At 40.8% G+C, this 27,712-nt stretch overlaps 1 protein-coding gene across 1 annotated transcript in view; it reads left to right on the forward strand.

Moving 5' to 3' along the window:
• The first annotated feature begins 1,998 nt into the window (after window positions 1-1,998).
• DOCK10 (dedicator of cytokinesis 10) overlaps window positions 1,999-27,712 on the forward strand; it is a 205,965-nt gene continuing 180,251 nt past the window's right edge. The window contains exon 1 of the mRNA XM_029932877.1: window positions 1,999-2,175. Within this exon, the coding sequence (XP_029788737.1) occupies window positions 2,014-2,175 (162 nt within the window). The 5' untranslated portion in view covers window positions 1,999-2,013. The remainder of the gene's footprint in view (window positions 2,176-27,712) is intronic.

Genomic DNA, 27,712 nt, shown 5'->3' on the forward strand with positions numbered 1-27,712 from the left:
GCTGTGACCGACCTGTTGGTTCATGAGCAAATGACCAGAACCTACGGGAACGGGTGCAGAGAGCCATGTCACATATGGGAGTGGGTAGGCGGGGTTCCCAAGGAGCCCCGAAGAGGGATCGTATTTGAAATGACACATTCACAACCATAGAAGCCCACTCCATGCTTTGCCTCTGGTGGACACCATTTACATTTATATTTTTTAATTTTTTTAATGTTTATTTATTTTTGAGAGAGAGACAGAGTGTGAGTGGGGGAGGGACAGAGAGCGAGGGAGACACAGAATCCGAAGCAGGCTGTAGACTCTGAGCTTTCAGCGCAGAACCCGACACGGGCTCGAACCCACCAACTATGAGATCATGACCTGAGACTGAAGTGGGATGCTTAGCCGACTGAGCCACCCAGGTGCCCCAATATATATATTTTTTCAATACACAAAAGGCAGAGAGGCTAAACTGCAGCCTTCCTTCAGTAAATGCCCCAGTTGTTTGCAGTAAAAATGGTTTAGATTAGCACCCGGGCACTCTGACAAAGGTCTGGAGGGGTTAGGGGACTTGCCAGCACCATTAGCATTTTTTTCTTCTTTTTCCAGCAGCACTAAAATATGTTTGCTCAAAACAGAGGGAGATGAAAAACTACTGGCAGCCAGTACCTCTTAGGAAAAAAAATGGTTCACTTCTCTGGCAAACGTACCAATTAAATAATGCTGTGTTGTGACCGATTACTGAGCAATTAATGCCTAATTGAGCATCATGCTAGAAGCTTCTGTGAGAGCAACTTCGCTGGAGTGGCCGCACCTCATAGCAAAACAAACCTACTTCAAACTTCCTGCAGCAGCCAAAGAAACCAAAGAAAACATTTTTGCCTTTGAATCCCTGAGACTTGCCCTGGACGGATTAGCTTGACAGAAAGATCCCCACATTGCAAATCCTACTGGGGATTTCATACTTCCCTCATTTGTAAGCAAAATCCATTTGCTGGGAGATATTTTTAGTGCAAGCATCCCCTGTTGTCCTATTCTCTTACAGTATACCATTAGATCTTGAAGCCAGTCCAAGCAGGTCACGTGATTTCTAAGCATCTCTTTGGTTCTCTCCTAAGTGACTAGTCTTGCAGGAGCCGGGGAATACTAGACCCTTAACTACCGAAGATCTCAGAGTCCTTCCTGAAGCCTCGAATTCTTATTGATAGGATGCGAAAATGCTTTACAGCTGCTTTTTCCAAGAGGTCACTTGGCGGAGTTCACCGAGTGACCTCAGTCATAGAGATATTTTCAGCCCCACAAGCCGCCTATGTAAATATAAAAATGTATGAGGCTGCAGAAGTGCATGTGTGGGAACACAACAACCGTACTATTGAAAGGAAATCACAGGGGGAACGCTGGGTGTCACTCATGTGGGTTTGGTTCACGCGTGCGTGCTTTTGTTAAATCGTTTTGATTCAGTGGCTCCACGTTTCGGATGAGCCCGTTTCATTTCTGGAACTGAAGGGCTATAAAACGTAAAACCCCAACCACTTAGTGAGGTGTCTAGTAAAATTTCCTTCCAGAAGTGTTTACGTTGAGAAAGGAAACAATCATTTTCACTCTTTATATGACACTCCCCTGCCTTGGGAAACTGTCAGTGTGGAGTTAGATTTCCAGTTGTTTGGCTGAAAGAGAGTTATCTATTTGAGTGTCTGGGTGAAAATGATATATTTTTTTCAGACCTCTGAAACTAGAATAGGAGAGAATCGTTGCAACGAACAGGAAGCATGTTCTCGAGATCAACTGAGAAATAACTCTCCCGGCAAAAAGCTCTAATATTCCTGAGTGCGTTCAATTTCAGTGGCTCAAATCTTTCCCATCTCTGCATCCAAGCTATTTGGCGGCGATCAGATGATCAGAGCTCGAGGAAGTGATTGGAGAGTCAGCTGGCCGCAGCTGCAATGTAGGCTGTTTTCAGGGACAAGGAGCCACTGTTTTTCCAACATAGCATCAACATAGAAGTTGTTTTGTAGGCTCCACGATGCAGCTATGGGCTGCACGGCCAGCATTGTTCTGCGCCAAGCTTTGCGTTCTGTGGTCCAGAGGAGCTGTCCACACATTTGTAGACGACGCCAAGAGGAGCCGTCCCACGAGATTGTGCCTCTGGAGAGCGAGGACGAGATGAGTAGACCCAGAACCCTCATCATCATGGTACAGTATTTGTGGCAAAGGAGCTGGAGGGGACTGAACTGTTACTATAGACATGAGGTTGCAATTTAGGGTTTGGGCTGATCGGCTGCAGATAAAGGGATGTGTGACCTAGGGGTTACCACTGCACTTTCCCATGTAGGAAACATCTTTAAAAGGATTTCTATCAGTCAGAGCTGGTTTCCTTTCTCTTAGATCTGTCCCGAAATGTGCAGTTTATCGGTCTCTTAGACATTCTCTCCTGCCTGACATCGGGTATGTTGTTCTTTCCCTTTGGTGCAGAGGAGAAGAGAAAACTTCCGGAGTCTGGCTTGATTCAGTGGTTTTGAGTGTGTGACTCTAATCCGAAAGAAGAGTCCCAGACACAGTTTTAGATTGCATGCAACCAATCAGGTTGTGTAGATGTTGGTAATTAGACGCCTCACTTCAAGGTATTTGGAGCTTTTACTGCCGACTCTGCAATGCAAATACCTTTAGAGAGTGCTTAACTTAGGCACAAAATCAGAATCCAGTTTCTGAGAATTTTGTGGGATGCATGGCGTTTTCATTGACAAGCTGTTTCTGGCACACACCTGTCTGTGCTTTAGTTGTAACAGACAGTGTTATCTGTTATTTGTACACCCATTTTGTCAACAAGAATAAAGTGAGAGTAACATCTTTCCTTCCTTGAGGTTCAGGAAGAAATTTGCTTAGTCACTGAAACCCCACGTTGGGGTGGAGATAGTGTGCTAAAGTTTCAGAAACTGGGGAGGCATTGCATAGTTTCAGCACTATCGACTTTTTCCTCTTAGATTTCAGTGTTCAGCTACCAAGGATGTGGTAAATAATGAATGAAAAATACCTGTTACACTAAAAGTTTTGAAATGAAAGTCATTTGGTTTGGCATGTAACTCTGAGGGACAGAATATTGAGTTATACCATTCTTTGCCAACTTCTTCAACAAATTGATATTAGGTATTTAAAAGGTAATACTTGGGGGGGGGGACCTGGATGTCTCAGTCGGTTAGGTGTCTCACTTCAGCTCAGGTCATGATCTCATGGTTCATGGGTTCAAGCCCCGCATCAGGGTCTGTGCTGACAGCTCAGAGCCTGGAGTTGCCTTTGGATTCTGTGTCCTACTCTCTCTTTGCTTTTTCCCTGCTCACTTAGGCTTGCTCTCTCTCTCTCTCTCTCACTCTCTCTTCCTCTCTCTCTCTCAAAAATAAGTAGGCATTTAAAAAAATTTTTAATATCTAAAATAAAAAGCAAAACTTTGTGAACTATTGGGCTAGGATTTTCTCTAGGAGGAAATGCTATGTAAGAATAATTTCATACTTATTATTCCCGTAAGTTTTTCACAGATTAAATTTTAAAGGATTTGAGACGTTTCCCCCCAAGTTTAACTCTTTTTAGATGTTAGCATTCTACAGTTACATGTTTTGCTCATGCCATCTCAGTCATTAAACAGTCTTTCCCAACCCCTAATTTTACCACTTAGACTATAAAATTTAGCAGGTAAAATTTGCAAAAGAAAAAAAAGTAGCAATGTCTTATCATTTCAAGGGTTCTTTTACTTTATATGATACCATTATGGATATTAAATGGAATGATGTTGAATTTACTGGTGAAGAAAACAGGGCTTCCGAAAGATTGCCTATCTTGTTCACATCACACAGCTGCCACATTCCAGAGCCTCGAGTCACGTGTAGATCAAGAATTACAAAAGCCAGTATAATTTCCCCTCTGTTCATACCACTACAGGAAATAATGATAACACTGAGTTTTATGATAAGGCCGATGGAAATCTTGGACCCCTCAGAGTAAAATATGTACAGACAGATTCATTGTGCCTCCTATGGGCTTCCTTTGGGCCACTCCACAATCATGTATTCAGCAGCTATTTATTGGTGGCCCCCCATGGACCAGTTGCTGTTCCAGGCATTTGGAATCCACATATGAACAAACCCATCATAGATCCCTGTCCTAAGTTGCAAAGTTTGACATTGATAGTGTATTTTCCAAGCCTTGTTGTTATGGAAATGCCATATGAATGTTGTGATTTTTAGTATACAAATTTAAGTCAATGAAATGATTCTGTACCTGTCAAGACAAGAGTTCAAAAACATTAATGTGTCTTAAAATCCCCTAGGAATTCTTCAAAAAAATTTTTTACTGTTTAATTTTTTTGAGAAAGAGAGACAGAGTGCAAACAATAGAGGGGCAGAGAGAGAGGGAGACACAGAATCCGAAGCAGGATCTAGGCTCTGAGCTGTCAGCACAGAGTCCGATGTGAAGCTTGAACCCATAAACCATGAGATCATGATCTGAGCCAAAGTCAGCATTTATCCATCTGAGCCACTCAGGTGCCGCTAAAATCACCTAGGAATTCTTATGTACGAACCAATCCTTGGGCTCCTGGACCCATATAGAAGGTGTGGGGTGCAACCTGGAATTGCACTTTTAGTGAACACCTCCAGGTACTTCGGATGGAGGAGCCCCATGGATGACACCCAATAAAACACAGCTCTGGAAACTGATCATCTGTACCTCTGCGCCTCATGTCCTTCTTTATTCTAATAGGCTAATCATTTTCTCACCTTGGCTCTAAGCTTATGAACAAACTGATTTATTTTCTCTCTCACTTCTCTATCACCTGTTAGTCACCACATTTGTATATTGATTCTGTGTGTGTGTGTGTGTGTGTGTTTGAGAGAGAGGTGGGCAGGGAGAGAGAGAGAGAGAAATCACAAACTATGGAGCCAGAGCGCCTGGGTTGAAATCTTGATTTATCACTTATCAGCTATGAGACCTTCCCCATACTGTTTAACCTTTCTATACCTCTTTTTCTCATTTGTAAGATGAGGGAAATAGTGCCATCAACCCAGAGCTGTAGGGAGGGTTTAACAAAGTAAAGTATATGTTACATGTTTAGAATCATGTCCAAATATATTAGAAAGGCATTCAATAAGGGACATATTCAATAGCTGAAAAGAGTGACATTTGGGGAAAGACCCAAAGCAGCTGAGGGAATGAACCAAGACACTCTCTGTGGGGAAATATTTCAGGGAGAAGGACTAACCAGGGTGAAGGTCTCTAATATGGGGGAAAGCCAGGGGTGTTTGAGGACAAGTGGGGAGACCATTGTGGTCAAGCGAGCCAAAGAGAAGGCAATAGAAGGTGAGCTCATTGAGGTAATAGGGGACAGATCGCAAAGGCCATCATGAAGACCTAGAGGAAGCTTTTCCCAAGAGTAAGGAAGCCATTGGAGGGACCAGACACAGAAAGTCAAGAGCTTGAGCTGTGGGGCCAAAAATGTCAGGATTTAAGTCCTGTCTCTGAGACTTACCAGCTGCATGACCATGACAAATGACTTGCTCTCACTGTGCCTTTGGTTTTTCACTGATAAAACACAGAGAGTAATGGTGCCTACAGTATAAAGTTATTGTGAGGATTCAGTAGTACTTGCAAAGAGTTTATATCTGTGCCTGGGGGATAGTAAGTGCTCTATTAACTGGAAGCCCATTAACCTGGAGGGCCTTGAGCAGGACAGTAACAGGACCCATGGCTGCAGAGGGGCCAGGGTCAAAGCAGGAGACCATTACTCATGAAGCTTTGCAATGACCCCAGCAAAAGACCTGAATGGAAGTTACTGAGGTTGTGAGAAGTAGAGGGATTCAAATGTATTTCATATGTAGGGCCAATAGGGCTTGCTTACAAACTCAACATCAAGTGTGAGAGAAGGAGAAGACTCAGGGATGAATGTACAGTAATTTGGTTTTGGTCTTGGTTTGTCTGTTACTTTTTTAGCCTTAGCAACCAGAAGACTGGGCTGCCATTCAGGTGGGGAAGACTATATGAGAAGATTTGGCAAGAGAATCTAAGTTCACTGTAAGACACAAAGTTTGAAATGGCTGTTAAGTCTATCTATACATGGAGATTTCAAATTGGAAATTGGAAATACAAGTCTGAGTTCCGAGGAAGTCTATAGAGTAGATAATAGTGCTGGACACAATGTGAAGACCAATTAAATGATTGGGGAAAGAATAAATGATCTCTTTTCTATCTAGTCCTCTGTAATGCTTACAGGGTGTCAGTCCATTTCCAGTTTATCATGTCATGAACTATTCATTGAACTCATACTTAGTTATTTACTTTACACTTCATATGTTTTTATCTCACTGAGAGGTGGGGAAACCCCATAGGTAGGAACTGTGTCTTTATCTCCCAGTGGTGCCCGGCTCAGTTCTCTTTATAGTCTAAAAACTGAACATAAATATTGTTGATTCTTTGAAACTTTTAAGTAATTGGCTGATATGAAAACCTCCATTGATAACATTGCCTACTTAACTTTTCATTGAAATGTCCAAGAGTAAGTTAAGGATAGAGAAAGCTACTACAATAAATACAGGGCTGTGAATGTTGATGTTCTTCAGAAGGCTTTGGCATTCAAGACTTCATTATTCCAAAGAATCTTATTCCTGAAATCCCGGCTCTGAATCCATGCCTGGGTAAGCTTTGAGCTGGCATTGATTGTACTTTGGCTACATAGTCCACGTGGAGAGTTTTGGTAAACATGAAAATAAACCATTGTGGGTCCTTGGCATTTACAACCTCTGAGACGATTACAATGGGCTATTAAAATGCAGTCAAGCTGGGCAGCCTGGGTGGCTCAGTCCGTTAGGCATCCAACTTTGGCTCAGATCATGATCTTGCAGTCTGTGAGTTTGAGCCCTGTGTTGGGCTCTGTACTGACATCTCAGAGCCTGGAGTCTGTGTCTGACTCTGTGTCTCCCTCTCTCTCTGCCCTTCCCTGCTCTTACTCTATCTCTTTCTCTCTCTCTCCAAAAAAAAAATATATATATATATATATATATATATTTATATATATATATATATATATATAGTTTATATATATATATAGTCAAGTTAAACTGGGGGGAAAATGAAATTCTTTCAAAACTCCAATTTATCTCTCACTCAAACTTTTGCTCTGATGGGAGAATTAACAGAAATCTTTTTGTCAATTATTTTTTTAACTCCCTTTATAACACATTTCATTAAAAGGTCTCAGACACTACCTAATTTAATTTATGTCCATCTGCTGTTTTCTGGGGAAGGTTTATAATTCCTTATGTCATTTAGAAGTTGACCTCCATTTTAAGGCCCATCTTCTCTCCGCCCCACCCTGAAGAGTAACTATTCGTTCATATATAATGGAGGGTAGAGATGACCCAAGAGAAAGACAAGAGCCAGGCAGGCTGTCAGTGTCTCGCTCCGGCTGTATAACCAACTTCCACTCAGAAGATTCAAGGTCTCAACTCAAAAGTGGAACACTTTTAAAATCCATGAGGATTTGGGGTTATCTCTGAAATAGTAGAAACCATTCAATGTAAGTTTGAGAATGCCAGAGATCTAGCATACAGAACAAGTCACACATGGCTTTATCTTTCATTTTGGTTAAAGACAGAAAAGAATGACAATAGCCTAACCTTGGGGTGAGTCAGGGAGGTGAAGTATCTTCTGTGCGTCGGGGACATACACCTTTAGGGTGAATGTGCAGGGTCACTGCCAGGAGGCCTGCATTATCAGTCCCATATCGGCGCTCTGGAACCTGTAGAATGCCAGGCCCAGTGCTAGGGTGCATGGCTCAGATCCTGCCCTCTGTCTGTTGTTTTTTTTTTCAACATTTATTTATTTTTGAGAGACAGAGAGACAGAGCATGAGCAGAGGAGGGCCAGAGAGAGGGAGACACAGAATGGAAACAGGCTCCAGGCTTTGAGCTGTCAGCACAGAACCTGACATGGGGCTCGAACCCATGAACCGTCAGATCATGACCTGAGCCGAAATCGGATGCTCAACCAACTGAGCCACCCAGGCACGCCCCCTCCATCTGTTTTTGTACGGCCTGGGAAGTAGAAAAGCTTTTCACAATTTAAAAATGTTATAAAACAAACACAAAGAAAGAAGGCTGCGCAGCAGAGACCATCAGTGGCCCACAAAGCCAGGAGTGTTTACAGTCTTGACCTTCTACAGGACAAGTACGCTTGGTGAATGATGTGGGCTCAACCCAAACAGCAACTCTGCTGGGTTGTACCTTTGACCTTTGCTGTGTATTTGCTCTTCTGTGTAATTGCCTACAAAGGGATTGGGTTTTTTTCTGGGCGCTTTTTGTTCACCTGAATGTCTGAAAACTGCTGCGATTTAGTGGGGAATTTGAGATTTGGAGTCAGAAACCTAGTGTCGGTCTCAGGTCTGTCACTTGAGCAGCTGTGGGGGCATGTGGGTGGCTCAGTTGATTAAGCATCCAACTTCAGCTCAGGTCATGATCTCATGGTTCGTGAGTTCGAACCCCACATGAAGCACTCTGCTGCCAGCACAGAGCCTGCTTCAGATCCTCTGTCCCCGCTCTCTCTGTGCCCCTCCCCCACGCATGCTCTTTCTCAAAAATAAAATAAACCTTTAAAAAGAGAACCCCATAGGGGCACCCGGGTGGCTCAGTTGGGTAAGCATCGGACTTCAGCTCAGGTTATGATCTCGTGGTCAGTGGGTTCAAGCCCTCTGTCGGGCTCTGTACTGTCATAAAGGCTCAGAGCCTGGAGCCTGCTTAGATTCTGTGTCTCCCTCTCTCTCTGCCCCTCCCCAGCTCACTCTCTCTCTCTCTCTCTATCTCTCAAAATATAAATAAACATTAAAAGAAGTAAAAAAAAAAAAAAAAGCCCTTGTGATCTAAATGTGCTGATCCGTTGACCTAGGTTTGTTAAATGGGGAATACTATTTATCCTGTCTGTTAGCACCAGAATATTTTTACAGAATCATTTTGTAAACTAGTGAGTGTTATATAAGGATGGAGTCCTGTAGGTTAGCTGGTTAACTTCTAGCCCCAAAGGTCCACTGTCAGTCACTGTGACCACAAGAGTTCATTATCCTTTGGGTACTCCCTTAGACTCCCTTAGCAATGAGGCCATTTAAATCAGGGTTTTACTGTATGTGTTCCATATCCACCCCAAAATAACGGGACAGTGGCCAGGAGAGAGTTGGTGGGTATGGCCAGAAGAGAGACCCCCAAAGAGGGTCCTATGAATACAATTGGGACCAGAGAGGAATATACTATAGGAACCATTTCCAAGGAGATAAAATGATCTGTCTTCTTTTTCTATAATAAATATTCTAGTTTCATAAAACTTTATTACCAAAGGAATTTTAACATGACTGCCCAGCTTCATCTTTTTGAATGGATACAGGAGGAAGAAACAACATCCAGACATTCTAAATCCTGAATTAATTTTAGTGAGATTGAATCTTAAATATACTAATGTAGGATCCCCTAGGGAAAGGAAACTTGCATGATGGAGTGTGATTTTAAGTGGTCTGCTGTGATGGTATAAACACAGAGAATCTTTAGTAGTTATTTTTCCTTGTGAGCTGGTTTTGAGCTGAATTCCAAAGGCGTACAAGATGAACAAATGAATTGAATGGCTTCTCCGTGGGTATAAGAATTAATTGAATGTGATCAGATACTTAGTAATTAGCAACACAAATCTTCAAGGCAAAGGCTTACTAAATTCAGATTTCATCTGGTATCAGCTTGTCCAAATGATCGTGCATCTTTCTAGTTCTCCAAATGACACAGATTTAGAAATAATAAAGAACAAAGAAAAAATATACAGAATCTAAAAAGTAATGTTTAAAATTTAAAGCTACCACAATGATAAAGAAAAGCCAAAAATCAGGCATGGTATGCAGAAACTTTCACCAAAAACAATTAGCAAATTCAACTATATAGAGATATAGATAGATGTAAATGTATACTAGAATACAGAGAAGATTATCTTTTTAGTAGATGTGAGTGTTTTAGGAGAGACCATAGTTTGAAGATTACAAAGATTACAGTACCAAGGACGAAAACATAGTCATGTGACTAGAAAAAGCATAGACTCAACAAATCAGTAGTAATAATAAGCTGCTTAACTTTAAAAACTAATCAAATATAGGAGCACCTGGGTGGCTTAGTCGGTTAAGCATCCGACTTTGGCTCAGGTCATGATCTCATGCTTTGTGAGTTTGAGGCCTGTATTGGGCTCAGTGCTGACAGCTCAGAGCCTGCACCCTCCTTCAGATTCTGTGTTTCCTCCTCTCTCTGCCCCTCCCATGCTCATGCTCTGTCCTTCTCTGTCTCTGTATAATCAATAAAAAATTTAAAATAATCAAATATAAAAAAAGCCTAGTTATACTTGTTGTTGTTTTTGTTTTTTTCTTTGCTTTCCAGAAGAGTATATTTAAAGCTCATGCCCAAATGCCAGGCTTCGATATAATGAAATCTTCTGAAAACCGAGTAATCCATTTGAGGACAAAATGCATCCTTTCACAAACTGAACAGGAATGCGATATTTTCCCATCCTTCAACAAATTTCTTCTGGAAAGTTGTTTCATTCTCTCAGATTTTATTTCCAAGGAGCTGATTTACTTAGAGAGGAGCTAAAGTTTAGGATTTTGAAATTCATTTCCAATAACTTACTTTATCCTACTGGAATGTAGTTCTTTCTTTAAGACCAACAAATTTTATATGCTTATGTAAATGTATTACGTGGCCTGAACATCAGAAATTCAGTAGACAACTGAAGGCCAACCGTCCCCTGAGTCTAACAGACATAAGCAGCAGCAGACAGTTGGAGCTTATAACTGGTGGAGACAGAAAGGACTGGAAAAATGTAAACTTGTAATCACAATAAGTGTTTCAAATAAAGAAGTTACGTTCCTCCTTACAACCGTATCCTTAACAGCCAACCTCAAAAGGTTCCCAGGTAGGGAAGGCTTCCTATAAGGAGGTAGTATGGATCAGGGACCCAGAGAGCAGATACATGCTAAGAAGAGAGAGGGGATGCCGGGTGCAGTCCTGACTTTTATTTTGTTGCCAGGGGTTAGGAGTCAGAGTGCATTTGCTTGCTATGTGATCTCTGGATCAATTATTTAAATTCTCTATGCCTTGGCTTTCCATAGAATGAGAATAAAGAGGGTACCTATCTCTGTCAGTTTCCTGTGCTTGCTGTAACAGATTACGGCAAATTTAGTAGCTCAAAACAATGCACATTTATTTTCTTATAGTTCTGGAAGTGAGAAATCCAAAATGGGCCTCATCGGGCTAAAATTGGCAGGGCTGTGTGCCTTTCTAAAAGAGACTCTAGAGGAAGATCTGCTGGGTTTTTCTGTTTATGTTGTTTTGTTTTGTTTCGTTTGCCTTTGGGGGGTTTTTGTTTTGTTGTGTTGTGTTGTGTTGTGTTGTGTTCTGTTGTGTTCTGTTGTGTTTTGGTTTTGGCCCTACTCCATCTTCGAAACCAGCAGCATCAGCTGTCTTCAAACATCGCTCTGATTCCGACCCCGGGCTCTCTTACCTCCCTCTTGCACCTCCAAAAGACCCTTGTGATTATATTGGACCTGCCTGGACAATCCAAGATAGTCTTGATCTCAAGGTGAGCAGATTGGCAACCTTAATTCCATCTGCAGCCTTACTTCCCTCTTGCCATGTAAATAACAGACTCCTAGGTTCCGGGACATTGGACATGGACAACCTTGGGGTATTCTGTCTATTCTAGTATCTCATAGGATTATTCTTAAAATAAAGGTATTTTTTAATCATTTTAATGTTTCTTTATTTTTGAGAGAGATAGAAACAGAGCATGAGCTGGAGAAGGGCAGAGAGAGGGGGAGACACAGAATCTGGAGCAGGCTCCACAAAGCACAATGTGGGGCTTGAACTCAACAAACTACAAGATTGTGACCTTGTAGCCAAAGTCCGACACTTAACCGACTGAGCCAGCCAGGCGTCCCCCAAGAAAGGTATTCTTAAAGTAAAGGACCTATAATACTGCTAGCAACCTGGTAAGAACTCACTAAGTTTTAGCTACTATGATTTCTTTTATTGTCTTGAAACAAAGAAAAGTTCACAAATTTAGTATACTTTAAAGAGTTATTTAAAAAAATAATTAAACTAGCAGAAGGAAATTTAAATTGTGCTTCATAGAATGTGGGGAAATGGACATTCGAGGTTTATTTCTTGGAGTGCTGCAATACTTACCGAATAGACTCTTCACATAAATAGATGGTTTGGAGAACATTTCTGTGTGTTGGATACTCTCTTCTGTGTTTTCGACCAAATGCTGCTCTTCTGAAATTTAAGTTTTCACGGTTTCTTGTTTCCCTTTCATCATTTATAAAGGAATATTGCATTTCTCCCATTCCCCAAATTATGCCACATTTTGAAATGATAAGGAACAGTGGGCCTGGGTGGTTCAGTCGGCTAAGTGTCTGACTCTGATTTCAGCTCAGGTTGTGATTTCACTCTTCGTGGGATCAAGTCCCGTGTCGGATTCTCTCTTTCCCTTTCTCTCTCTGCCCCTTTCCTGTTCACACTCTCTGCCTCTCTCTCAAAATAAATGGTTTAACAAAGTGAAAAGGAACAAAGAAAAATATACAAGATCTTAAATGATTAGAATTTAAAACCACGACAGTAATAAAGAAAAGTAGAAGACCAGGTGTTACTGAGAAAGAAAGAAAATGCATTTTAAGTTCGGCCAGGAGAATTGAAGTTATTAACTTAAAGATACAGAATAGTCTGTATCTTACTTGTCATTTTAAAGCGATTTCAATATTTGTAGATGCGAGTGGATTTGTTGTTACAGATTTATAACAGTTAAGGAACTTAATTCAAAATTAAGGGAGCTGGATTCTTCTAGAAATAGATACTCAGGAAAAGGTCTGATGAATGAATCAATGCATGGTAAGCCATAGCTTATGGGTCATGAAGCTTACCAAGTAGGAATCCATGAAAAGAAGAGAAAATATGAATTTATTTGGTAAATTCTCTGCATTCTTTTTATGTCAGAGAAAATAGGAATGGAAGTGGTGTTCACAAAATAATAGCTCTTTAGAGAGCACATCCAGCTACATGTCAGGCACTTTGCTGAGAACTGCGCACAGTTATCTTTTCTTGTTACCACAACAACCACTAGAGGAAACTACTTTTATTTTTTTATCGTTGAGGAAGATATTAAAGCATAGCTCTGTGCAACTGAAATACAATGCAAGCCACATAATAGAAAATTTCCGAAGAGCTGTATTTTAAAAAGTAAAAAAAAATTAATAATACATTTTATTCAACTTATTTGCTATATAGTCATTATAAAATGATCAATGAGATATTTGATGTTTTTATACCAAAGTCTTCAAAATTCAGTATGTGTGATTACTTACAACCCATTTCAATTTGGATGCTAAATATTTATCCCAAGAACTTGGTCGGTATGTAGATTTCATAAAGTGTACTCATTGAAAGAGTAAATTTTATGTATCTCAGTTGTTTCAAAACTAGTCGGATATTTTCAAATAATTGGAGACGGCATCAGTTCTTCAAGTTAAATAAAAACTAATTAAAATGAACTGTCATTACAATTCACTTCCTCCAGCACACTAACCACATTTCAAGCACCCAGTGGCCCCCTCTGGCTAGCGGCTGCTGCCTTGGGCAGTGCCAGCATAGCAGTTAGTGAGCCTGCAGAACATCCCCCGTCCAATAACTGTGATCTGAACCCAGAACCATTGCCTGTGACATTATGCCATCTGCCTTTCTTGAAACACCAGAGCTGTGAGTGGTGCGAGATTTCGGCCTGACTTTATGAGTGTATGCTCTATTGCATTGCATGAGTGTTTGTGTCTTTGATTATGACAAAACTAAACTACACAAAATATGCCATTTAATTCCTTTAAAGCATGTAGTGAGGGGAGACCAGGGCATCCATCAATATGAAGAAAGATATGACATGAATTAAAAAATTATCTTTCTTCCCAATCCTCGGAAAATCCTTCTACAGTGCATAAATGACATCCTTATCAAGTTCGCAAAAGAGTCAGATACATAAACAAAAGTACAAAACAATGAAACAACCCCAGGATGGCCCTTGTCAAACCTGTAATGTCCATGTGGCCCAGACATGCCTACCTCTTTATCCCCACGCTCCTTCTCTTCCTTCTAGCAGCCTGGCCCCACTCACCTCCCCCACTGAACCTGCCTGCCCTCCCCTCTCTGGTGACTCAGGTTGGGATCATTTTCCAGGACATTCTTCTGCTCGGTGTCCAATATTGCAAGCTATTTCGTACTCTTCTTAAAAATTCAGGGTTTCCCATATTATATACATATAGATTATATAGAATAATAAAATATTAGGGATGGGGAATCATAGAATTCTTGTCTCACTTGAAAGGTGAAACTCAAGCCCAAGAGATAAATTAACATCTGTGACCTTTATAAGAGTTGGTGGCCGAACAAAGACATTTGCCTGGGCCTCAAAATGAAAGACCCCCATCTTTTTAACTGCCTACTATTCCCTCATTATCCAAAGCTTATGTATTTCCAGAGTATGTGCGCAATTTCAAGTGAAACCACATATGCTAACAGCAAAATACTAACAAGTATAGCAAAATTGTCTGGTTTCTATTTTTTTTCTGATCATTTTAGAAGAATCCATCTCTCCAGGGTTGCAAGCCAATTCTGCCCATTCTATAAATAAGGGACTCTTCCTCCAAACTGGTCTCTTGGGCTTGCTTTACAGATTAAATACAAAGAGAATGCGTTCCAGTTAATCTGTAGAGTAATCCAGTAAGAGCAGATCCTGCAGAAACACAGAATACAAGTGTGTGGGTCCCAGGGGCCCCCTGGAGGAGAGAACAAAGGAAAACAAAAGGCACATCACTTTCTTGTAATCTCTTCAGATTAAAGAGCTCTGTGTTGGGAACAGAAGTGTGTTTCTGACCCTGAGAACATTGTGCTGTAATAGAAACAGAACTTGGCATGTGGGTTTCAATATCGGACCTGTGTCGTTTGAAAAACTTGGAGCTGTGGGAGAATTCCTTGCATTCTTTGAACCTCAGAATCCTGACTTGCAGTGTGGTGATGATTCTTCACAGTGCTGTTGACTGAAATGAAAAGTGAGCTCTCTGCTACATGGAGGGAAAGTGCCTCTCCCTCATATGTCAAATCAGGAAAATACCTCCTGTGCACCTGCGTCATAGAGATGAAAGTCGTGACTGCTATACGCAAAAACAGGCTCTGTTTATTATTTTGTGCTCATTCTAAGGGGACGTTTTGATATGCATGATGGCCCCCCACCTCTTCACCGGATAAAGAAACTAGAATATTAAGAGACTCATTAAGGGAAAAGTTATTCATAAAGGGGACTCAGTGGAAGATACCCGGTGAACCGAGGCATTCTCTAAGTGCACAAGCCGTTGGAAGAAGTAAGTGGAGCAAAAATGTAGAGATGGGGATCAAGGACAAAGAGAGATGTAACGTGAGGTGCAAGCACACTGAGCAGTAAGAGAAATGAAGCATGAAATGTGTTTTCCTCTTTCAAATCGAAGTGCCACTGGATTGTTTTTAAAAAGACCTTTCAGTGAGGCTTGCTCTAACACTAGACTGCTTTTGTGCTTTGTTGCTCAGACAATGGGACGTTTCCATCTGTGTCACTTTTGCACTCTACTTTTTATTCCCTTAAATCTGTCTATTCCTCAGAGCTTACCCTATTTTGTCCCATTTTTACCCATGCTGTTGAAAAAGAACGCTGTTGGGTTTGAGTTAAAGATTGTATATAACCATGTCGTTCTTTTCGCTCTGAGATTGAGGAGAGTCCGGTAGGCCTGTAGCTTTTGGAACTGGGGCACAGTCACCCTCAGGGAAGCTTTTGTTTGGACAGACAGACAGACAAACCAATGAACATTTCTAGAAATGTTGTCTCGACAAACAGGCCTGGCGTGCTCATTGGCAAAGAAGTCGGGGGTAGAGTCTAATCACAGAATCTTTTTGCACAGCCGAAAAAATAAAATTATAAACTGCGCATGAATTTATCACAAGACAGTAAGGACCTTTGGAATCACCTAAGATATCCTTCAAGTGCTTTTCAGATCTGTTATTGGAGAAAATATATTTCACTGCATATGTATTGAAAGTTATTAAAGATCATCAAGACTTTAGATGACTTCCTTGAAGATGGAAGAATTAAAAGGAGAAACAGAATCACAGAGATTATCTCTGTGTACATTAAAGATGACCGAAAGAAGCTCGCTCCCTTAATTTGGGAAAAGGGCTACTTCTTCAAACAACTGCTCGTTGTTTAAACTTCCTGGGCAAAGCCGAAAACCCAATCTCAAACTGAGACCATGAGAATGAGAGAATTGGCAGCCGAAGAGATTCGCCCTAGGGTTCTGCTGAAGACACTGTGCTTCTCTGAAGGCTATATTTGGCAAGCTCTGCTTTCATTTTACCCTCCCAACCCTCTACGTCCATTTGGTTGAAGTTTTTGGGGGTGGATCTGTAGGCATGTTTGTGTCTCTGGCTCCATTTGTTCTGTAGTCAAAGAAATTATCCAATCTTGTGTTGCCTTTAAACATTCAGCCCCATTATATCCATACAAGCACAGTTAATGTCTATATGTATGCACTCCATGCAGTTCTGCGCTCAGATATGGACTCAACTGTCATGTCAAGGCCATTTTCCTGATAACCAGAGTTTCAAATGGAGCCCTGTATGTATGGGAAAAGTCATCTACTCTCTTATTTAGCCACCTACCACTGAGTCTGGTATGTTATTTAGAACCTTGTGAGTATAAAGCCAGTGAGGACAAAATTTTTGTAGTTGAATGCATAAATCTTGGCAGATGTTATTTCATTTAATCTCTTACCTTCTGGCAATAAATGTCGATTTGTTACCATTTCACAGAGAATACTAAATATTCCATACCAAGTGGATTTCTCCAGACCAAGTGGATTGAAAGAAGCAATGTGCTAAAGACCACAGAGGAGGCAAGAAATTGAGACTAGGGACTGGGTAGGTTGCAGGAAGCAAGGATTGGATGAAGTTGAGCTCTAAGCTTCACACCTTCTAAAGCAAAACCCTTTCTGGCAGAAAGGGGCTTACTTAGTCCAAGAACCTGCCCTCCCTTGAATTCTTTTAGACTTAGATTCGTATTCTTGTGGTTTAACGAATCCAAAGCTGAAACTATTCTTAGTTCCTAGAGGTTATATTCTGGCGCTCTCCTTTAAATACCACATGAGAATTATTTCAGTCAGTAAAAATACTAAACAGATCATTTTGTGTTTGCTTTCTCCTTGCCCTTTTGGTTTCACACATGCTTGATTTCCTAGCAAATGCTCTTTTTTAGGGGCATGGTCATGGTCATAACATTGTCTTACTTTCTCAAACATGCCCTCAGTCTTCTTACACTCCTACAAATCATTATTATTAACACCTACTCACATGTAGTTTTCTTTTTTAACAACATGGATTTATGTGAGTTTTTGCATGTGGTTCAAGAGGTCTTTTTAATCACAAAATTAGCCATGATCATGGCCCAGGATGTGTGGGTACAGAGCCAATTTTTGGTTTAGTGTTCTCCTGTGATTTGTATGGAGATCTATTATAGTCACAAATATAACCTACTCTCTGTCGTAGCCACGAAATAAAATGGCAAATTCAGATACCTGATTATAAAATAGTATTTGGGGCACATCCTGACCAATGCCAAACCACTGGGAAAACATTGAAAGTTCTTACTTATTATGTAGACCAAGTTGTATAAAGGCAAACTTTTTAATACTGGAGAAGACAAGAGGACAGATGGAACTTTATCTGGGATCATTTCATGATCTCATTCTTGTTTTAGCACCTACAAGATTTTACGCTTAAAGGAGTTTCCAAAAATTCCTGCCTCTTTCATCACAGATATGGTTAAATGTGAGCCTCTATCTTTTACCTGAATATCTGCTTTACGATGATTTTTAACTTTCTATCCATGAGTTACCAGGCATTGAAGGGTTTATTCATGCTTGTTCACAGCCTCAATAAAATATAATTGGCCATAAACCCAGCAAGTGTCAAGGTCTAGTCCAAAGACACCTGTTATAAAATAAAGAAATAAAAGAAACTTTTTATATAGTCCATTATACCCTTTGTCACACTTAGCATTTTTCTGCATCTTTTCAATAAGAGTCATTCTGCTTTGTGTCAGGAATGTTGTGTAATAACTACTCAGATTTAAACCCCTTATGGTCAGTTTTATGATTTGCATAACAGAGGCAGTAGTCATATTGACATGCAAGAGGAAATAAACGCTTAAGATTTCTAGAAAGTAGGAGTGAAGCAAACATTTCCCTTTGCTGCCCCAAGGAATTACATCTGGGAACTTAACAGAAGTTAAGTTGCAGAAAAACATAAATTCAGTGTCACATAAATCTTTCTTTTTTTTAATTAACTTATTTTTTTAGAGAGACAGAGACAGCACAAGTGGGGGAGAGGCAGAGAGAGAGGAAGAGAAAGATTCCCAAGCAGCGTCTGCCATGTTAGTGCAGAGTCCAACATGGGGCTCAAACTCACAAAGCCATGAGACCATGACGTGAGCAGAAACCAAGAGTCAGATGCTTAACTGCATGAGCCACCCAGGTGCCCCAGTGTTATATAAATCTTAAAAGGCTATGTGATAGTTACTTTGTAGATTCAAAATTGCATATCTTGTATGGTCCCCGTGCAGAGGCCATGCCTTTCTATCTTTCTATAATGAGCGTTGAGCAGAGAGCTGGAGCAGTGACCCAGCGTTGTCCATCTATGCTTTCCAGCTATCCACATAATTTTTACTATTCGGGGCATATGCAGGCCCTTCAGAAAGATCTTTTAAAGAATTTGGGGGGTAAGAAAAAGCTGAGAATGGGTGATGTATAGGCTCAGCACTCTATGTTTGCCAAATATCAGAAGGCGTCAGAGAGTCTGTTGTGCCCACTTGTCTTTTTACAGAGTAACGTTAATCAATTAGCTGAATTCTGCTATAGATAGTAGGTAATTACATTCACTGGAAACCACGATGATGTGATTAATAATACATTACAATTTCCAAAATTAGCATTTCACTCGGCACTTAAACATGGCTCTTCAGAAAGGACTTTTTTTTTTTTTGTATGTAAGACACATGATTGGATCAACAATTATTTCTCAGGAAATAATCCTGTGAGGAGAATATTCTAGTTTTATATGATGCCTAGGGCCCTTCCCACGTAAATGAGTACCATTCAAGTTTCTTCTTTAAGAATTTTCAAATAAATGCTTAAGAAATAGCACTTTAGGCTTCAGACTTAAACACACTCTACGGAAGTTTTAGAGAAGCCAGTTAAATTCTCAATAATAATGGAGCATCCACTGCATGAGAGTTCTGGAGCTAAGCTCTCTCAAGGATAGGAAGGTAGTTAGGAAACTATGTCTAAGAAGATAGCACAACAATAGGGTAGTTGGCTTGTACTACGTGACTAGCACCTAAAGAGAAGTAGGCAACTGCAGCAAGGGTGGCAGAGAATGAAACAAGTGCCATGAGATTTCATCAGGGGGACACGGAGACCCCAAGAAGGGCAGCATCATGGGCTGTTTACAGGATCATATGGGGAGATGAGGGCAGAAAAGCAAACTGAGGGGCACATGTTGGGTCAGTCAGTGAAGCATCCGACTTCGGCTCAGGTCATGATCTCATGGTTCATGAGTTTGAGCCCCCCGTCAGGCTCTGTGCTAACTGCTCAGAGCCTGGAGCCTGCTTCCAATTCTGTGTCTCCCTCTCTCTCTCTGCCCCTCCCACATTCACTCTCTGTCTCTCAAAAGAAATGAATAAACATTAAAAAATATTTTTAAGGAAAGCAAATTGAGACTTGGGTCTGTACATTGACCTTGCCATGGAAGAGTGCTTAACAGTACCTGTTGTTGGGCATGCAGTCAGCAAATGTTTCCTTTCATATTTCCTATATGACAGGCTCCACTCTCTTCTACACAACATGAAATTTGGGCACTTTTAGGATTCTAGGTGTTTGTCAACTTTGCATACACTGTGAAGTTAAAGCCCTGGGCATCAAGCAGGCCATTTATTTCATACACTGAGAAGATTAAGAGTGAGGGACATAAATAATGAGAGACTATTGAATACTGAAAACGAACCATGGACTGAAGGGGGAGGGGGAAGGAGGGAAGGGGGCGATGGTCATGGTGGGGGGCACTTGTGGGGAGAAGCACTGGGTGTTATATGGAAACCCATTTGACAATAAACTATTAAAAAATAATAATCATATTTTGGGGGAAATTCTAATCATCAGATCTAGAATATGATTATTTTTTAATAATCAACCTAAGGTCACCTGAGTGGTGCAGTGGCTTAAGCGTGTGACTCTCGATTTCAGCTCAGGTAGTGATCCCAGGGTGGTAGTATCAGGCCCTGTGTGGAGCTCTGTGCTGAGCATGGAGCCTGCTTAGGATTCTCTCTCTCTCTCTCTCTCTCTCTCTCTCTCTCTCTCTCTCTCTCTCTTTCTCTCTCTCTCTCTCCCCCTCTGACTCTCCCCTGCTTGCTTGCACTCTTTCTTTCTGTGTCTCAAAATAAAAATAAAATTTAAAAATCAACCTAATAATTACTAATATTTTTCTGGACAGTTAAAAAGTTGATTAGTAAAAGTTCTTGTCTTCTACCAAAAGAGTTTCCCTTTTAACTGTTGTACTGGTATTGACATAAACCACCAGGGAGAAGCATTTTCACTGTGGACATCAACACTAGAAGTAACTTGGAAATAAAAGTGGGCAGTGCTGTCCTTTATCTCTCCACTGAATTCTGAATTTCTCCCTCTCCTAGTCCTATGTCTATGAGGTGTGGGTTTTCAAATAAATTTTAATGTTTATTTATTTTTGAGAGAGACAGAGAGACAGAGCATGAGCAGGGGAGGGGTAGAGAGAGAGGGAGACACAGAATCGGAAGCAGGCACCAGGCTCTGAGCAGTTAGCACAGAGCCTGACACAGGACTCAAACTCATGAACCATGAGATCGTGACCTGAGCCGAAGTCGGACACTCAACTGACTGAGCCACCCAGGTGCCCCAGTGAGGTGTGGTTTTTATAATACTGCCATTCATCCCTTCTAAGAGAGAAGGAAAAAGAGGAAAAAAGTACAAAGCAGGGATTTCTGCTTTCTTCAGGATATATTTTTGAAACGGGAAATTTAAACTTTAATTTTTGATGACATTTATGACCAATAATCTCCTTTCTTAGAAATATTTGAAAGCTAAGATTCAAACTTATGGTAAAATAATGTCTTATTCCTGGCCTGTTGGTTCCTATGCTTCTAGAAATCTTTTAGGTGGGATTATTGATAAGTCAAGTGGTATCTATTTCAAAGAGATTTTGTTTAAAGACGACACTATCCTAAAGAATCATTTGCATTTAGAAAACAAATGGCACATTAAATTTTGACTGGTTATGAAATATCTTTTATATTTATAGCAACTTATCATTGGAGGAATTTTTCTAGTTCATTTGAAATTCAATGATGTATTTTTTATAACATCCATCTAAACACAGGTAGTCGGGGCACCTGGGTGACTCAGTTGATTGAGCTTCTGACAATTTCAGCTCGTGGTTGTGGGACTGAGCCTAGTGTTGAGCTCTTTGCTGATCATGGAGCCTCCTTAAGATTCTCCCTCTCTCCTCTCTCTTCTCCCTCTCTGTCTCTCTCTCTCAAATCTAAAAATAATAATAATAATTACTTTAAAATGTAATATATAGGAAATAATTTTGAATTACAGACTGAATTGTAAAAGCATGATCATTCTGAACCAATAATCTTTTAGGGCCCTGAGATTCATCTGGTTCGATCACACACACACACACACACACACACACACACACACACACACACACACAAACACACACACACACAAACACACACACATACACACAAACACACACACACACAAACACACTCACAAACACACACACACACAAACACACACACACACACACACACATCCCGCGTGCCTCCTTGCCTTCTTGAACCTCTCCATCCCATTTTCCTCTGCTCTGCAATGGATAATATTATATTATCTCCTAACATTATTTTTACATTAAACCTTGCTTCCCAGGTATTATGAAACTAATAGGTTTTTGTAATAAACAGTGCTATAGATACCTTCCAGAGCCAAATAGTTCTTTCCTGAATAAAACCATAGAGGAGTGACCTGTACACCTTATGTGCAAGCCCAACCTTGTTAAATTTTATAAGAGGATTAAATCCAAGCCTGGGCAATTGCTAATTACTCACTGTTAGTCATATATCAAAATAATTTGGGAAAATGGGTTTGCACCTGCACTGGAGAATTTCAGAAATTCACTATAACTTTGCCTTTTTCTTCTCAATCCCTCCTATTGTTATTGCTGTTTTTGAAATAAAAATACGCTGTTCAACAGTTACACTATGTCAGACTTTTCTATTAATCATCTTTCACAGTTTAAGAAAAGCAGGGGCAATGCCAGATTCCTCCCAACATTGTTTATCTTTTCCTGATTCTCTACAGTTTTTCATCCTTTTTCTTACCCCAGAGGACAGAATTTGTGTATGGTCCGACTATTGGACAGTGAGGCCAAGCTATAAGCATTTGTCATTTAAGACAAAAGATGTCTTGGCATCATATTAGGATTATACTCCTAGGACAGTTTAAAAGTTGGGTGGATTAGTGTTGAGATCAGAGAGGCCAGAAAGGTGAGATGGATGGGTGTGTGAGAGGTGATTCTGTGCCCAGCTTCAATCATCCTAGAAGGAAAACCATGACTGTGGAAATAATGGTGTTGGTGCTTTGGAGGGAGGATTTCTGGGATAAGTCCATTGCTAAATAATGTCCTCTGAAACCAGGAGGGAAAATGTCAATACAACTATATGTTGCTAGAGAGTGTGAAGTATGGCAGAATCATCTCTTGGCCATCTTTCAATGTGTAAGAAAAATGTGACCATAGCACTATCAGGAAAGTATTATGAAATTACTACATAAGAATTATTATGAAAGACTTCTTCTACAGTCTTTCATCAAAACTTATGTGATTACCAATACAGGGACCCTCCATGAAGAAAGAGAAATAGTATTCTCATAGTTTTCCAGGAATAAATGGAGAGAAGAAATGTAAAGATTTGTTAATCTTTCCATTAGCTCTGTTGGAAACATAGTGAATCTCATCTAATGTATTAGAGTTTTGGAATTATCAGGTGTTTTCAAAATTAATTCTAATCTGCCATCCTTATTTAATTGAATGAGGTGCTGACTATCTTATCCAGATCTGTGATATGTTCTAAAAATGTATGGGGGGAATAATTTTAAATGTAGAGATAAATGACTTAGTAATATCATTATAGCCTCTTATATTAAAGCTCTCTGATCTTTCTTTCATTGTTAGCATAAAATTGATAATTGAAGATTGTTTCCACTTTAAACCAAGTATGTTGTCACTTCTTAGAGGTTTTGCTAAGCGTCATATTCCCATCATTTACATGAAGAGGTGTTGAACCATGCCATTCACTGCCACACCAATTTTTCACACAAGCACCAAAATGGTTCTTAATTTGAAAACTTAAAGAGGAAATGTAGTGTACTCTAATGCTTTCAATGGCTTAATCAATGCCAGAAATATTCTCTTGCCTGAGGCACTCAAAGAGGGGGTGTTCTGGTAGGAATGTGAGAACAGAGACAGTTTTATTACTACATTAAGAGATCGGTGCATTATTCCCATTTGGGGAATCTTCAGGAGTAAATGATGGATCTCAAGAGACCTAGATTAACTGCACATATGTTGGCAGTAGAAGTCTTGAGGCTTCTTGTTGAATGTAAAGGGATCCAGAAAGGCTTAGGTCAGATTCCGAGTTAGCTGTCCTAAAGATCAGATCTTGAATGTGACTTCAAGTCAAGGGTTTCCATCTCAGATGCCTAGGGACCACACAAGCTAGACAAGAAGACAAATGGGAGCAGTGAAAAGCACGGTGAATTAACGAAGGCATGACCCACACAAAGGGTGTGGCGGCTACAACACTTGGCCAGTTGTTCCCACGTTCGAAGGTGGGATCCATGTCATCTGACCTTGAATTTCTTTTCTTTAAGAGAAGCCAGTAGCCAGGGCTTTTATGTAAAATCTTTTTATTTCTAAATGCTATCAACTAATTCCAATATTTGACAACACTAGTTGCAGGAAAACACAATTGTGGAACCAAGTTGAGTCATTGGCTACCCTATTGGCATTGTCCGGTGAGTTTTTATTAGAACTTCACCTCAATTCAAGGTTCCAAGTTCAAAGACCCAGAGAGGACGATACTGTTTGTAATACACTACAGCATGTTTGACTGATGTGAGTAGAAAATGAGTCTGATGTTAATGGAAATGGAAACCTGAAGATCATATTTAGATTTCAAAAAATGTGTACTCTGACTCTTAATTATGAAAGATTTCCACAGGTATAATTAAATAATGCCAAGTCAGACTATCCTTTCTTGACTGTAAAAATATCAAAGGGGAATGTAGTAATAAATATCTGACAGTTAACTTAATTTTCAGCAACATAATGCAAGCAGAAGATAGGAAAACTAATGCATCAAAAGCAATACATCTTTTTGAACTCTATTTACAAACCACACTAGAGTATCACCAGCTAGTGCAGGAAAGGGGTGAAGGGCAGAGATGGAGGGAGGATTCATATGCCCCATATTTTCACCTTAACTGGGTCATGAATTATTTTCCATGCCTACTTATTCAGTGCTTACTATAAAACCATGAAGATCTGTCCCTGTCTCATCCTATTAGGCTGAGATTTCACAGAAGTCCAGTAAACCCAGAGCCACATCCCTAAATAGAGGTTACCTTTGTCCAGTTCAAGCACATTGTTTTAAGTATTTAAGTTCTGTATCTCCCTTGCTGATGTGCATGGTTCTGCTGTCTGGCCCCCATCATTGCTGGGGGAGGGGATGACGTGAGGTGCTCACTCTGGGGCAGGAGCAGGTGCAGAGCTCCTACCCTGAGGCAAGCAGTCACCTGGCAACCAGCCTTGGAGCTGCCTTCCCTTTGTTTAAAAAAAAATAATGTTTATTTAGTTGTGAGAGAGAGACAGAGCACTAGCAGGGGAGGGACACAGAGAGAGAGGAAGACACAGAATGGGAAGCAGGCTCCAGGCTCTGAGCTGTCAGCACAGAGCCCCATGCGGGGCTCAAACCCACAAGCCACGAGATCAGGACCAGAGCCGAAGTCAGATGCTTAACAAACTGAGCCACCCAGGTGCCCCATACTTTCCCTTTTTTTTTTAACACCATTGCAACCTGGCTTCTGCCCTGATTCAGACTGTCCTGCTTCCTCACATCAACTCCCATAGTTTCCATCTACCCTGGGAAAGATGCCACTGACATTTTGTTTTGAAAATATTTTAGATTCTGTCTCTCCGGGTGTCTCGCTGGATCTGTGGGTTGTGGAGACCCTCCCCCAGACCGTATGACACAGAATATAAGTGAGAAATATAAGTAAGAAAATGCTGCAGTGCACGAAATTGTGGGCAATATTGCCTACTGCACACTCCCTCCTTAGGGGATTCGCATTGCACGTTGAAAACTTAAAGCTCTGAGGAGTTCTCAGTGAGGATTCCAGTGTAGCTTTGCTCATCAGATATCTCTTGTGTGGAGCACTGACACACGTCAGGAAGCTCTAGAGTACGGATTGGGAAACACTGTTGACAAGGGGCTTGCCATTTAAGACTTCTGAGTTGGGGAATGACATGGTCAGACCTTGCATCAGACAGGGAATCCACTGCAGGGACAATCAAGAAAAAATATATAATCATTAGAATTTAGTGATGAGCTGGTTATGCAGATGAGGGGGAAGGGAAGTTGAAAATTAGTGTCAAGTCCTTGATGTTATCTCTTAGATAGAAGGTGATATTAAAGATAAGATCATATGGAAGAGAATTTGGAAAGAAAGGTAATGAGCTATTTTCTTAAGGAGTTGGCTTGTTTGATTTTAGTGCTTAAAAGAGTACTTGGAGGGCGCCTGGGGGCTCAGTCTGTTAAACGTCCAACTTTGGCTCAGGTCATGATCTCCCGGTCCATGGGTTTGAGCCCCGTGTGGAGCTCTGTGCTGACAGCTCAGAGCCTGGAGCCTGCTTGGGAATCTGGGTCTCCCTCGCTCTCTGCCCCTCCCCCATTCAGGCTCTGTCTCTCTCTGACTCTCAAAAATAAATAAATTTTTTTTAGAAAAAGAATACGTGGGGGGAGCCTGGGTGGCTCAGTTGGTTGAACGTCCTACTCTTGATTTCAGCTCAGGTCATGATCGCAAGGTCGTGTAATGGAGCCCTGAGTCAGGCTCTGCATTGAGCATGGGGCCTCTTTGGGATTCTATTTCTCTCCCTCTCAACCCCTCCCCCCTTTTCACACATGCTCTTTCTTTCTTTAAAAAAAAATAGTACTTGGGAGAAAAAATAATGAGATTTCTTTTTTTAAATTTTTTTAATCTTTATTTATTTTTCAGAAAGAGAGAGTGTGTGTGGGCAAGGAAGGGGCAAAGAGAGAGGGAGACACAGAGTCTGAAGCAGGCTTCAGGCTCTGAGCTGTCAAAAGAGAACCTGGTGCAGGGCTCAAACTCATGGACCGTGAGATCATGACCTGAGCCGAAGTCAGACGTTTAACCGACTAAGCCACCCAGGCACCCCATGTGATTTCTATTTGTTTAATTTTTAGTACTTTCTTGTGCAAACGTCCCTTTACAGCACTTGCCAAACCATCCCTTCTAAGCTCTATAAAGGCAAAGAAGTTGTTTTAGTTTTCTGATTATCTTAAATTCTTAGCACAATATATGTAAATAAGTAATAGAGTAAATAAACAAGTGATTGCTTTACCTGAATCAAACAGAAAATAGCTTTACCTGAATCAAAGTGAATAAAGAGTGAAGGTGAGGAGAGCCCATCAGATTGAAGGAAAAACTCAACAGCAGATCTTAAGAAGCAGAGGAAGGAGAAGAGGCTCAGGGGAGTGGTTGGTATAAATCACATCTTCTCCCCTTGGGTCCTTTTTCTCATTCCAGTACAGGTTTGATGTGTTCTGGAAGGTGAGGGGGTGGAGGAGACGTTTCCCCCTAGGAAAATCAAGGAATATCAGGAAAACAAGTGGGTGTGAAAACAGTGCCAAAATCCTCTCCAGTGTTCTGTTTCTAAACCATGTCAAGGACAATGTCATCTAGTCAGGAGGCACAGCTGTTTACTTCTGAAGTGAAACCTGGCTGGGAACCAGGAACAAGGGGCAGGTAGCCTCTCTCCGGATGTACCATCTGGACTAGGTGTGTAGAAGGACATCTGATTGCAGATTGTCTTTCTTCTCCCATTGGCACTTGAAGTAAAAAGAACGAAAAAAAGGAAGGCAGGAAGCAAGGAAGGCAGGAAGGAAGGAAGGAGGGAAGAAAGGGAGGGAGGGAGGAAGGAAGAAAAAGCAAAAGCTTTTTCCTTCCCCTCAGTCCAGTCATTAGTCTATCTGGAAATGGATGATGCAAATTGTTTTATTTTAAAAACACAAAAACATTAAATTTTAGAGATGAAAAAAAAAAAGCTTTAGGAAGAGGTCCAGAGAGGTTACTCTTTTGCCCAAGGTCACTCAGGCTATCAGTAAATGGACTGATTCTGGAATACAGCCCTCCTGTCTGCCATCCATGCTCCTCTCAC

Source organism: Suricata suricatta, chromosome 3 (assembly GCF_006229205.1).
Source record: "Suricata suricatta isolate VVHF042 chromosome 3, meerkat_22Aug2017_6uvM2_HiC, whole genome shotgun sequence".
Classification (NCBI taxonomy): Eukaryota; Metazoa; Chordata; class Mammalia; order Carnivora; family Herpestidae; genus Suricata; species Suricata suricatta.